The sequence below is a fragment of the Panicum hallii genome, chromosome 9 (assembly GCF_002211085.1).
Source record: "Panicum hallii strain FIL2 chromosome 9, PHallii_v3.1, whole genome shotgun sequence".
NCBI classification, from domain to species: domain Eukaryota; kingdom Viridiplantae; phylum Streptophyta; class Magnoliopsida; order Poales; family Poaceae; genus Panicum; species Panicum hallii.
In genome coordinates this window covers 70,103,122-70,117,499 of record NC_038050.1, presented here as the reverse complement: position 1 = coordinate 70,117,499, position 14,378 = coordinate 70,103,122, and the positions used below count along the sequence as shown (strand labels likewise).

The 14,378-nt window shown below is 46.4% G+C and overlaps 1 protein-coding gene and 1 pseudogene across 1 annotated transcript; one reads left to right on the top strand and one right to left on the bottom strand.

Annotated features, from left to right (window-relative positions):
- Positions 1 to 442: 442 nt before the first annotated feature.
- Positions 443 to 3,460, top strand: LOC112876071 (annotated as a pseudogene).
- A 3,733-nt stretch (positions 3,461 to 7,193) lies between these two features.
- LOC112876868 (AP2-like ethylene-responsive transcription factor AIL5) lies at positions 7,194 to 11,044 on the bottom strand. The gene is made up of 9 exons (XM_025941049.1): positions 10,843 to 11,044; positions 9,666 to 10,254; positions 9,480 to 9,562; positions 9,320 to 9,328; positions 9,101 to 9,189; positions 8,852 to 8,925; positions 8,416 to 8,466; positions 8,074 to 8,150; positions 7,194 to 7,900 (listed from the first exon to the last, which is right to left on the bottom strand). Exons 1-9 carry the CDS (start codon positions 11,030 to 11,032, stop codon positions 7,458 to 7,460), a joined length of 1,605 nt encoding a protein of 534 aa, XP_025796834.1. The 5' UTR covers positions 11,033 to 11,044; the 3' UTR covers positions 7,194 to 7,457.
- Between the last annotated feature and the right edge of the window lie 3,334 nt (positions 11,045 to 14,378).

Genomic DNA, 14,378 nt, shown 5'->3' with positions numbered 1-14,378 from the left:
GAATATAGGAAGTTGGTTATCATACTACTTCCTCTGTTTTTCTCTTTGGTCTTTTAGATTGGAAAAATGTTCTTCTAGTTTGATGGTGCATGACTTATGTTAGATAAATAGGACATACTACTACAGTGTCAGGCACCTCAAATAGTGGGCACTACATCTTACAATGCTCAAATCTCCTTTTTGCCACTGGTTCCTGTGAATTTAGAAATGTGAAGATCTTCCATGTATTACATGCTGAAATATTCTTTTGTCATGGTTCCTGTTAATTTAGAAATGTGAAGATCTTCCATGTAATCACATTCTTATGACACTTTACATGCTGAAATATCCTATTTCCAAGGTTCCTCTGAATTTAGAAATGTGAAGATCTTCCATGTAATCACATTCTTATATCGTTGGGGTGCCATATGGGTTATAAATATTTGCATATTTCCTTCCAGATATGGCTCTGAACGAGCATCTCAACAAATTAAACAGCAGCAAGAGAGGTGCCAGACTACTTTATCTAGCATTGCTTCAAGCCGACTTTTATGCCAAAAGTTGCCCCAGGGATTAGACCAGCAAATGCCCATTTCTCCCCTGCAAAACCACTGCAGCCTATTAAATTCTCAGATGATACAGAAAGGCTACAACACATCAATTCAGTAAGGAAGTCTACTGTAGGAGCACTGATGACGTTAGTAATCGACCTGCTTTACAAGGTAATGTACAAAAGGTCCAACTTCATGCAGTTACTCCAATTGTCTACCATTTTTCTTGCTCATATACTTAAAACTGGGAGGCTTTTCCCTTTTGCTGATCTAGCATTGGAAAGTGGTTAATTATTAACTGTGCAAATCAAGCTGGTGTTGGACAAAGGATGACTCTTTACATATGTTCAGCTGGTACATATTGATGTTAGAGTTGTGATGTTAATTGTTTGATTTTTGGACAATGATGGCATACCTGAGCAATCATACCACACTATATATTCCTCTTGATTAAATAGAACATACTATGATAGTGGAGTAATCATACATGGTAACCTTATGCAAAAATTGGAATATTTGTTTTGATGGTTTTTTCTCTAACATCCCTTTTTTTGGGGATTATTGTCATAATTAACAAACTTCCTAGTACGAAAAGAAAACGAGTGTTCTCGTCAAACCTTCTTCGTGGAATATATATTTTATATAGTGATAACATTTGAATTGATATCCTTGTTGTTTCGGGCATGCAGACAAGGCAAGCTTTCACAGCAGAGCAGATAAATGAAGCAACTTACGTTGATATTCATGGTAACAAGGCTTTATTTGACAACCTAAGGAATAATCCCAAAGTTAAACTTGATCGGAGGCATTTCTCATACAAGGTAAATGAATTAAATATAGTCTTGTTGACAATTTCTTCACGTAGCTCTCATGTGTTGTTCAAGGAAAAAAATAGAACATTTTTATAAAAGAAAATTTATGCATAAAATCTCTCCCTTCCCTCTTCTGCCTCTAGCTCTCTGAACCACTCAACCACGCAGGGAACATACCTGTTGGAAGTCTCAATTGTCAGTCCTCACGGAATCTATGATTAATATTGTTTGATTGCTCGTGGCAAGCTAAATCCTTCATTTTTTATTTTTTTAATTTTCTGGAATTGACTATTTTAAGTGATAACTAAAGTTTATTTTACTTCAGTTGTGGTATGAACGGAGGAGGGTATTTAAGTGATACCTAAAATTTGGTAGCTTTGGTAGGTTTTCATCCTTTATAAGGTATGATTTTAATTTTGTCTTGACTTCTTTTTGTTTTTTGCACTTATGAAGCCGGCGCATGTTTTGACTGGAAGAGATCAGTTGCATAGTTTGATAAAAAAGCAATTAGATGGCATTGTTGTTGAGGAAGTCAAAGATGCTAATCCATCCATACTGGAAGATTTGCAGGTAACTGCATTTGTCTTTGTTTCTAATGATACTGCCTCTTGTCTGCTATATTTTGAATTATTTGAATCAGTTTGATGGCTGAACTGAATTCAACTTGTGCCGGTAAAATATTTAGAAACCAATTATCTATGGTGTTTGTCTGTTTGATGAATGCTTGGTTTTCTTTATGAGCTTTTTAACAGTCATTTGAAGGTACCAGATTTCTGGTGGTACCTGATTTTTGGTGAGATGCTAAGATTTGCATGGTACCTCTCCAAGGACCATGCAAAAGCTCTTTATTTTAAATATAGATAAGAGTTTTGACCGGATATTTTTCCGGTATGCTGTGGAAGTTGGTTTTCCTAGGTCTTCCACTATTTGAATGTTTCTTTCTTTGGGCTAGGAATGTTGGATTTGAATCTGTCGTTTCCAAGAAAGCAACTGATCCTGCACACTTCTGATGGTGATCTAATCTCAGGTGTTTAGTGCAAGTTGACCGTCTGCACAAGTGCACAACTCCTTAGGGATGAATATTTTTTATTTAGGTTGAACTAGTAGTTTATAATATTTCAAAGGCAAGTAATGTGGATGCTTTCTTCTCTTATTGATTTGTCGGTTCCTTCATGCTAGTTTATGACGCCATGTTTTAGCATGAATGCTGTCAGTTGACTGCAATGGAGTTTTCTGGTGGCCAATGTATTGCAGTCTGTACTTACATCTGGAGAGTAGCTTTTGTTCTCTGCTGCATCATATTTGCCAAGTTCAGCACAGTAATCTGGTGTGTAACATGTTTTTCAGGCCCTGAAAGCATCAGGTGACGTCTGGTGGCTATCAGGCACCAACTCCCAGGAAGACACAACGCACTTCAACGATCCTCGATATAGGATCACGGTGGACATTGACCTGAAGCAGCTTTTCTGGGGTATAGAGCTGCCACGGGACATGCTGGACATCGAGAAGGAGCTAAAGAAGATTGGCGAGAAGCCATCAACCGACACCGCCAAGCGGCGCGCGTTAGCCGAGATCAGTGGCGCCGCATCAAGGCCAGGAAGAAGCAGCGCGGCATCACGAGCAGGACCAGGCTCACGAACAGGCATCTGCCAGAACTGTTCGAGAACTTGAGCACTTGAGCCGGAGCTGTCAGCAGGCACAAGCAATGGCGTACAATATGGCCGAACGGGCATCACGATCTTTGACTTGGGGCAGTATCGACTTGGCAAGTTGCCCTATCTTGAAGTCCAATTGACATGTTTTTTAGAGTCGCTTTAGGAAACCGAGTTGTGACTAACAAATGCGTACTACTTGTAAAGTGGACCGAAATTTTACAGTGAAGGCTCAAGGTGGGCTGGAAGAAATAGGAGCAGAAGTGAAGCCTCAAATCCGTCGGACTGGTAATGTTTTGTTTCGATACTATGCGATTGTGGATGGGGGTGTGTTTTGAGACTGAGTGGAGCGTTTGCTGCTCATGTTCGAGTGAGGTCATATAACCAGGTGTCCAAATCAAGGGCGCCAAATAGATACCTGGAGCCTTATGCTTCATTTACAATCTAATAACTCAGCTTTTGATCATCCTTTTCTTCCAAAAACATATAAACATTTTACCCAGTCCTTTTAAATTTGAGTTTTAAAAATTGCATTTACCGCCCCTGGCTACGATGGCGTTTGGCTGTCATCGCCATCCTATGAACTTCAGTTCTGTACTGGACTGCTGAATGATACAGACAAGTCTGTACGAAAACGTATGAGCTAGAGTGCTGGATCTCAGCATCCTGACGAAGGCGGCTTTGGTATCGTTTGTGGGACCGTGATACCTGTTCCGATGAAAAAGGTTTACAGTCGTACAATACGTGCGTATCCGTGTATGACAGTATGAGTATAGTCAGAAACTCCATCGAACCGTGTACTGACCGGGGGATCAGGAGAGAATCTTGTCCTGGAGATCGCTGTTTGTTTGCCTGCAACGGACACGACTGAATGCAAACGCTGCAGCAAGGCGCCGGACTTTTCCTCCGCTCCATCTCCGGCGACGACGTGCGGTCAATTCAGTTCTCCGAGAGAAAAAAATAACCTCTCTGTCTCTGTGTTCTTTTTGGCATCTCTCACGAGCAGAGACGCGACGCACGTCACGCACGTCCACGGCAGGCTGTTCAGCTGCAGCGACGGCACGGCACGGCAGGCCAGGCATGCCGCGGCAGCTAGCGCTGCACCTGTACAGGGAGGACATGACAGCGGCCGGCGCTCGCTGCCCGCCGGCCTCTGCCTGCGCGGCTTGCGAGCTTGTTTTGGCAGATGGGACGAGGTGCCGCGTGCTGCCACTTTTGGGCGCGCACATTGAAGGCTGAAGGGAGCGCAGCGCAGCCGCCGGATTCCCGCGTACCAGCTGCGCCGCAGGGACCTCTCGGCTTTCTCGGTTCGCTCACGCCTTGGGGCTTGGGGTTCGCAGCAGCAGGATGACAGACAGGATCGGCAGCTAGAGCCGACAGCATAGAAGGGCGAGGGCAGCCGTCAACGGTTTTCCTTTGAAAAAAAAAGGCGTCAACGCTGTCTAATTTGGAATTCGGGACTAATTTTTATTCCGCAAAACTAATTGCATAAATTTAGAGTAATTCGCAAGATGTCCATTAAACCTGAAAATACTTCATTGGAAATTGTTCTTGGCGGTGTCCGATCTGCCAGCTCAAGCAATTGAGAGCACGCGGAAGTCAAACTTTGGGGCAGGAGTTCAGACTAGGTGTGGAGCAGTTAGCCTCCGCCGGCTCGCAAAGCCACTAGCGTATCCTTCCCTATCCCGTGACCCGCCGCCGCGGTGGCGAGCACTGAACAACCCACCGTGGGTGCCGACCGGCATCCTCCGCGTGCTCCAGCGGCTACGTGGCGTGAACGCGGAGTGGACGGAAGTATGGGACGCCCCACCGAGTCTGCTCGATCGGCCGCGCTTGCCCGCCTCGCGATCGCCTCGCCGGCTAAAATTTCCACCGGCGACGTATGCTAGGCCGTACTGCCCACTTTCCCTCCGCGCGAGCCCCGATTCTCTTGCCCCCGTGCATGCAACCATCGCTGTCACAGGCCGGCGCTACACCCAATCTAGGAGCATGTGTTTTCTCCAGTACAAACAGCTAGCAAGATTAGTTTTGAGCAAATTGCTTATGTGCTGTTGAGAAATATAGCTTATTCCCTATATGCTATCGAAAATTAGCATATCCCTTTTATACCATCATTTATAATTTCTCATCCTCCATGTGCCATTGCCGTCAAATTCGCATGTTAACGGTGTCAAACTTTTATTTTTAGAACGTTTTTACCCTCCTCCCAAACCAGAAGCAGCGCTCACTCGCTGACCACGAGACCGATCAAAAGAAAAGCGCGCCCCACTCCCGTACCGCGACGCCCCCCACCCAAACCCTAGATCCCCGTCCATCCCATCCCCGCCGCCTTGCTGCTCTCCCCGGCCGGCCGGGCATCCAACAGCTGCGCCTCCCCGGCATCCCGTGCCTACGCCGCCCCTGCATCCCGCACCAGCGGCGCGGCGTCGGACGAGCAGGAGGGGCGAGGGTCATGGCGGGCGGCTGGAAGCGAGGGGCGAGGGCTGTGGCGGCCGGCGAGGAGCGAGGGCGCCAAGGGCCGTGGTGGGGAGCGAGCTGCCCGCCCCTCGCACGAGCACTGAGGGCCCAGTTGGGCGAGGGGGCCATGCACCCTTCGGTCCCACCTGACCGCCAGGATGGGAATGCAACGAAACTACAATTGGCTTCCTGCAGGTTGAGTTCTTTACTTCCTTCCCCATTTTCATCCTCTAATTATCTAAATTGGAACTAGAAATGATTAGTTTTGATGGTCCTTCATTAACAGGATGGACCCTAAGACCAGTTTTCTGCTAGATATCCATCTCAAAGCCAATCCTAGAAAGTGTAGGAAGGAAATTTCATGTTATAGATTTAGCAAAGTCGTGGATCCTGATGACATAGCAGCTCTTCTAGCTGAAAAGTATGCATTACAATATTTAGCCATTATTGCATCTATTATCTATAATTGCTTCTTTTTAATATTATTTTATTGTTCATGCTATATAGGGGTCCACCAAAGAGAAAGAAGAAAACTATCGAACCATTAAGTGAGAGCAGCATTGTACCTATTGGCTCAACACAAAAAGCAATGCAATTTCCTCCTAGGTAACAATTTGTACACTTATATTCTACTTAGTTTTAAATTTTTTTCATAAATTCCTGATTACACATTTGTATGATAGCTAAAGTGCCTCAATTAGCTTAGGTTCTGGACACTCTCTTAGGTACATGTGCAGTACTTAATAATTTCACACTATTTAGATCATATCACAATCATAATTTGTGCTTATGTATGAAATTCATGTGCAGATCTGGAAGTGGCTCAAACCAGCTAGAGCAACTTTCCATTGAGTACCCTATACTACCTACACGTGAGAGCACACCACCACCTGCTACCTCCAAGCCTAGAAAAGAGAAGAAAACGAAACGGAAAGCAAAGATAGCATAAAAGAACAAGAAGAAACAAATTCCAGTGCCACATGATAGTCCAGCGATGGGTACTAGAAGCAAAACACCCCCATAAGCGTAGCCCTGCCTCACATACTAGAAGCAAAAGAAAGCTTCCACTACCAGATCTGAATGTCTAGTTGATACAATTTATTATGTATGGGCTGCAAGTTGATGTGTTATGTTTTGCTTGGTCTTTTGTGAAACTTAGTCTATGTACTGCTATTTTGCTGGAATCTTGTGAGGTTGCTGCTGCTGCTTTTGGCATGTATGGATAGCACTGATTGCTTGCAATGATGCATGTTTAGACATCAAAAACTAGTTGCATGAACAACATTGGCAGCTTGCAACGAATTTTATATATTTCACATCTCCCTGTATGGGCTACTCGGTCATTATATTATTTTGCTTGGTCATTATATACTGTTCGGCTGGCATTTTTGTTGAATAGCCGCCCTTCATCTTTTGATAAAATAACTAGGTCATTATATATTGTTCTTGATAAAATAACTAGGTCATTATATATTGTTCTTAGTTGTAATGGCATGCAAGGGATGAAGTCCACATATATGCTTCATCCTAGCTAGGGGTATTATTGTCTTTTCATCCTATTCTTTAACAGTTCCGTTAGTGTTATTTGACGGTAATAGCACGTAGGGGATGAGAAATTATAAACGATGGCATAGAAAAGATACGCTAGTTTCCGATGGCACAGAGATGATAAATTATATTTCTCAATAGCACATAGGGAATTTGCTCATTAGTTTTCCTAGATTGTCACAAAGATCCAGATTACTACTACTAGAATGTTCAGTGAACAACGCATGCGTGCATGTCAACCATTACATATTGCGGCAAAATTGTCGTCACCTGTCACGGAAGATGGCGACCATGCAACATGCATCTCGGCTGCACGGCGGTCCGGACTCCCGAACGGCATCTCCCACGCAGCCACCACTACTGCAAAAGACGTTACGCTACACCTCATGCACCGCTGCACGCAGTACAATGCACAGGCCTAGCTAACAACGGGCGCGCGGGCTTTGCTACGTTGACGATCAGTCATTCCACAGCGCGAACACCGGCAGCTGGTGCACGCTGGGGACGACGCCGGACACCGGCCGCGCGGCGGCTGCGGTCATCCAGCTGCCGCCTCCGCTGCTGCCCTCCCCGGCCTCGAACTTCATGGGGTGCTGCGAGTACTGGAGTCCGTGCAGCAGGTGCGCGCCGCGGTGGCCGTCGGAGGTGTCCGAGTTGTCGGACGCGGCGCCGCCCTGGTCGCCTCTCGGCGCGTCCGACGACTGCCGCTCGGGGAGCGCAGCCGGCGCGTCCGGGGGGCGCGTCGGGGAGCGCCTGCACGCGGCGTCGTTGCCGATGAGGTGCGTGCTGGCGCAGATGCGCTTCACGTCGTACTTGCTGATGTCGAAGTTGGTCACCGCGTTAAGGCCCCGGAACTTGATCGCCGCGATGTCGTACGCCTCCGCCGCCTCCTCCTGCGTGCCTGCAGTTTAACACAACACGGGATTAATCGTTACTAGAATACAATTGTTCAGAAAAATCAGAAGTTCATGTTCACAAGATGAATCCATTTCTGATACTTTCTTCATCTTCACAAGATGAGTTCACTTCTGATTTTTGCGCCAAGAAATTACTGCGCAAGTGATAGAAACTTACTGAATGTGCCAAGATACAGGTCCTTGTTGCCAGCGACCCTCCCAATCCTGGCCTGCCATCTCCCGTGCTGGTGATGCCTGCGTCGCATGGGGAAAGCAAGCGCGACAAGAAAAGGTTATTACACCAGCAGGCCGATGCGTGTGCGCGCGCGAGTGTTGGTGAGATCAGAAATTCAGAACTCCCAGGGAGCTCAGCTGATCAGCTCAGCTCTGCTAGTCTGCTCACCCAGACGAGTGAGGTGGCTAGCTCAGCTCAGGTCAGTGTTTCAGAAGTTTTGGGTGTTGGAAAAGGCAGCAGGTGGGTGCAAATATGGGCGAGCAGAGAGGGCAGCACGGCACCCACCTTGTCACTCCTCTGTACATGGATGCTCCCCTCGAGAAGCCGCTGCTGTTCCTGCAGGAATAAAATTTGGGCATCGTGAGCGGCTGGCGCTGGCGTTGGTGAGCGCGCCAGATGTTCGATACAGATTTGGGTGCATGCGAAAAAGGATTCAGAAAGAATAGGGAGCAGGCAGGGAGGTTTTGTTTCAAGTGATGCGTTCGAGTACAGGGTTTCTGAAAAATTGGCACGTGAAACATTCCCATTCAGAAAATTCAAAGATTTGGTGAACTATATATAATTTATAAATTTGATATGCAGCAATGGTATTCTGTTTGTCCCATGCATATGAACTCTTCTAACATGTGGTGAACTGTTGATTAATTGCTCACATATAAGCAGCAGTCCTTATAAGAAATGCAGGTGTGACTAAGCTAAGAACTGCATCATGCGGCCGTACCTTCTCAAGTGTGCAATGAACTCCTGCCTTGACATGTGCTTCATCTCCTCCAGCTCCTTCTCATAGTGGCTCAACTATACATGTGGCATAGCTCAGTGGATCAGGAAGCCAGCATAGAATGCAAGTGTTCATCAAATGCAAAATAAAGAGAGCAGGAATGAACCAGGCCGGCCCCTACTTGGACTGACGGAAACCTTTTCATGGATTTAAACTAAGATCACGTTGAGAAGAGTCAGGCAGTAAACGTACCGGGAAATTTATGTGAGTTGAAGGACCCCAGTACTTGAGCGCTGCCAAGTCGTAAGCCCTCGCAGCCTTCTCCTCCCTGTCATACCCGCCTAGCAAGTAGCAAGTCATAGCAAGACACAGTGAGCATGTGGTGTAACAGCATTGGTCACAGTTCTACCCATGGAAATTCCAAAACTGCAGATGTTTTAGGACAGAGGAAGGAGGGTAGCTGTAGCTCACCTAAGTAAACTGCTCGTTGGTCAGCACGGCAATGAATTGCAAGGGCAAGAGACGTCTAGGTCAGTAAAAACTCGAATGCAGTTTATATGGAGGATGGAAATTGAAAGTTTCAGGGTTTCAACAAAAAGTTCATGGCTGGAATGGTGCGAACGAAACTTACCTTGGCGTCCCTTCCTAGTCTGGCCTTCCTTCCTGCAAGTGTTGTCCCACAAATGAGCCTCATACCTCCCTGTCCATCTGTGCCTGCGGCAGATCGATTACGCATCAGGATCAAGCTAATCCAAGGCAGGAACAACGTCGAACCAACGCGAGAACTTGAGAGGGCATGCACAGCAGCGACGCCAACCTGGTGACGCCCCGGAACTGCGACGTCCGCTGCCCGAACGTCTGCGCGGGCTTGCGGGCGACCGGCATTGGCGCCGGCAGCAGCTGCGGCGGCTCGGCCGGCACGTCCGTCACGGACAGCGACAGCGCCGCCGACCGCTCCGGCGGCACGTACATCGCCTCCCGGAGCCAGGACTTGATGCCGGAGATGGACATCGACCCGCTGACAACGCCTCCGCCGCCGCCGGCGCTGTACACCGGCATCGACGGCATTGCGCCGCCAGGCGGCTGGCTCGGGTTCGCTGGGGTGCCCAAGAAGTACTCGCCGTGGTGGGACAGGAACTGATGGTGGTGGTGTTGGTGGTCCGGGAAGCCGCTGCAGGGCGGCGCGTTCATGTTGATCCCCAGGCCAATGCCGCTGCTGCCGTGGCCGTGGTCGTGGAAGTACGAGCCGCCCGAGAAGGGTTGGAGGTCGTGGACCTCGTGGTACTTGGCCTGGTCGGCGTGGCCGCAGCTGTCATAGAGGCTGCTGCTGCTGCTCTTGTTGCTGCAAGTGACGCTCATGAAGTCCTCAAGCTTGGGGCCTTTGGCTTCTGCGGCGTGCCTCCAATCTGCACAGGAACGGTACAAAGAAGAGACAAACTAACAGAAATGATGCGTCCTTTTTGGGAGAGTGGCACAGAGAAAGAGTGCAATGGACCAACAAGTGCAGTCTTGCATTCAGTATCTTTCTGAACTAGTAGTATGCAAGTACTTGGCCTTAGTTAACGAAAAACTAGAGCTACAAGCAAGGTTCAATAATGAAACACGAATATCTTCCGGTTCAATTAGCAATATGGCAAAGAAATAGACGTGTCAAGTGAACTTCGTTATTTAGATTTTAAACCATTCATGATATAAGATGATCATGACTTAGAGTTTGTAATCTATAATTAACCGAAACTGAACTGGAAAACAAAGCTATCTAAACTCAGAACACTCGACCTGGAAAAATAGCATGAACAGTCTTTCAAAAGAAAATAGAATGACCAAGAGCAGTTTTCTTCCTGCGACTACAAATATGAACGAGAATCATCCAAAATACACATAGTCTTCCAGATGATTAGTAGTCAAGAACTTTAGAAGGAGAACTCGACGATCATCTGCAAAAACCTGAATGGAAAACCAACTTCCCTCTACAGACATAAGCAATCAGTTACCTGATGTAGAGCTGTACGGCAGACGGCCATCAGACTGCAGCGGCATGGCCACGAGAGGCGAAGCGGCGACCGGCGAGGAGCAAGATCCCTCTCCATCGCCGCTTCCGCTCGCTCCGCCGCCGCCTCCGTAGGCGCCTCTCCCAGCCGAAGGCGACAGGGAGAATCCAAGCCACCCGTTGTTCATGTCCATCTCCCCCAACTAGACAGGGAGATCGGAAGAAGCTAGAAGGGACGATCAGGAATCAATGAGGTGCCGGCGATCTTTTCCTCTCCGGGGAGGGAGGGAGAGAGAGAGAGAGAGAGAGAGAGAGAGAGAGAGAGAGAGGCTGTAACTTGCAAGCAAGCAAGGGAAGAAGAGGGTCCTTTTTGACGTTTATGCGAGCAAGCTATATATGGCTACGGAGGCGTGTAGCGTAGGTGGAATGATATGGATGCAAATTGCAAAGAGGAAGAAGAGCTCAAGAAGCTGGCGTAGGCGATGAGAGAGAGAAGGGGGGCGCATGCAAAACAAAAGTTTTCGGTGTGCGACTCTGCATTGCATGTACACATGCGAGCGTGGACCGGTGTTTCCTTTTGCCTTGGGGGCCGTGCCGTGCCATCCATCATAGATACGTCCTGCAGCGCCTGCAGCTGGGGCCCCCCTGCCAGCCGCTGCGGCACGTTGAGCTAGCTGCGTACTACTAGTAGCGCTAGGCCTCTGGCCACTCTAGCTAGCTGTAGCGTGTGAGAGTGTGTGTGTGTGTGTGTGACGCCTCTCGCTCTATCTTTGGGCAGGCTTGGCTTGGGCTCTTGTGTCTCGGTGTCTATCTCTAGTCTCTCTCTCTCTCTCTCTCTCTCTCTCACGTGCCATTGCCAAACCCGATCGGGGCCCCGGGCGCACGCGTGCCAGGAAACGCGTGGAGATCTTCCCAGGTGATTTGGTGATCCAGAGACCGATCAAGAACAACGGCTCTCCACGTTCGCATTTGATTAAGCATGGGCCCTGCCATCGTTGTTAGCATATGCAGCATGGGTTAGCACTGCGCCCATGAATGTTTCATCGGTAACACAAGTGTCACGTACTGATCTGCACCCATTTCTAATTTTCTATACAGGCCCTACAGTCCCAACACACTTTTTAATTGCCCCCACCCCCACCAAAAAAAGAAGCTTATATTTAAACAGTCTTGTCAATCATTTTATCTGCTGCTGGTGCAGTTGCGAGTTGACATCTGCTTTCCGCGGCGGCAGCACTTGGCGACGGGCGATTCACGCGGATCGAGCCAGGAAGTACGCGAACCCATGCAAGCGCTCACGTGAAAAAACTCGTTCGGGTCCGGATAGGAGGGAGGGAGAATCCCTTTGCCTTGCGAGCCTGCCGCAAGGCTGCCCAAAGCGTAGCTGCAAGACAACAAGGGCGCGGATGGTGCTGGTATTTTTGGAGGAACAAGGGTGGTGGTATCTCGAGGCACATCCTGACCAAAAATCTACGGAAGATACTCGATGGGACGGGCCGTAGCGCACATATACCTACGGGTACCTCATTTGGGGTTGGGATTCCCGTGTGCATGACGCCTCTAATTGGCCGGGTGATCGACTGATCGAGGTTAATTTCGACTTTTTCGTTAGTGCCTGCGAGACTGCGGTGAACTTTTCTTCACTTATTAATTTCTTCCTCCTGCGAACTTTGCTATATATATATATATATATATATATATATATATATATATATATATATATATATATATATATATATATATATATATAAACTAGAATGCAGAAAGTAGCGGTGAAACAATTCTCATTACTGGTGACAGTCTCTTAATTCATCGTGCTTAATTACGGCGATTTTTCACGGCCAAGCCAATTTTGCAAATCCTCTTCGCTATCTTCATATTTTTTTAAAAGAAGCACAGGAGCACTGCCAAATTATGTTAGAAGTTCAGATCTTACCAACTTATGATTGCATAAAGCAAATAAAGTTGAACTAATTTTTAGTTCGGATCATATCATACATTTGGATATCAATTAAAGCACTAAATATAAGCTAATTGTAAAACTAATTGTATAAATGGAGACTAATACACTAAACCTAATTAATCCATCATTAGTATATATTTATTGTGGCACAATATTATCCAATCATGGACTAATTAGATTTAATAATTTTATCTCGTAAATTAATTTTTATTTATGTAATAAGTTTTGCAAATTACCTATATTTAATACTTCTAATTGGTGTCAAATATTTGATGTGATGGTACAGAGTTTAATCCCGAAACCCAATCACAAGCTAAAGTGAATTTTTTTCGCTATCTTGGCTGAAAACAGCACACAACTCGCAGGGTGGAAGGGAGAGAACCCCATGCGCCGAGGCTCGCGCATCTGAAAATCTGAGTCGGTTCTTGTCTGCGCAGCATGCACCCTCCGCTCACTGCGGTGCGGCGGAGGATCGAGGCGAAGCAGTTTGCCAGACATGGCACGGGAGCCGATGTGCGCGGCTACTCCTGCCGCTGGAGGGGCGGCCCGGCCGTATAGAGTTTGCTCTTTTCCACCATGCGCAGGCGCAGCGCACACAACCATACCAACAGTGACACTGTATTAAAAAAAAATATTTGAGTTGATTTTGTTTGATTTAATTCGGATCCTCAGGTGGTAAGCGCGCCTAGGCGAAGCTGAACCGACTGCTTGGCACTTTGCGTTTTATCTCCTTTTGGAAATAAAAAGGGGAGACCTTTTCTCTAAAAATTCAGATCCTCAAGCATCACAAATGTAAAGCAACTGACGGCATCAACTAATTTACAACTTTAAGCAGCAATACTAAAAAGAAAGATTTATATTCTTCCTCCTAGTTTGAAGTGCAGTTGTAATTTTACTCTTATTCTTTCTAACTTTGTGATTTTATTCTTTGCTATTCTTTGAAGCAAATCACAAAACTTTGTGCGCTGCTAGCTGGTGATGGACTACCGCGTGGAGAGGGAGGCAAGGTCTGGGCAGTTGAGCTAGCTTCCTACATAGCTTGTAGGCTCAGCTTTCATCCGGTCATGTTCATCCTTCAACTTTTAGATCAGCTAATATAATCTCTCAATTTTTATTTTTCTAATCAAACTAATTCTTATTTCAATATTATAATCAATAATAGTATAAGATTTATGCAAAAAATCCTCTAAACGCTTGGCTCCTCCCCCTTCTAAATTTCGAAAGTTCATTGTTATAAAAAGATATGGCCAATCCAAACGAATCAGTTTAGTGGCATCTACGCTTTAGAAACTGAACATCACAAATATTACGTAAAATTTTATTTACCCATGTATCGTATTGTATTGTGAATGCATGGAGAGTAAAACTAAAGCTACATATTGCATAACTATGTATCACCATATAAAACGTTGCAGAAAGTTGAGCGAATGAAAACTGAGGAGGGAAATAAGAAGCTAAGGGTAGAAAGATTTTTTTACATTTATCTCATATTATTATGAAGTATAATATCAGCATAGGGATTAATTTACCTTCAAAATAAAAATGAAAGGACTATATTGGTTAATTTAAAAGTTAAA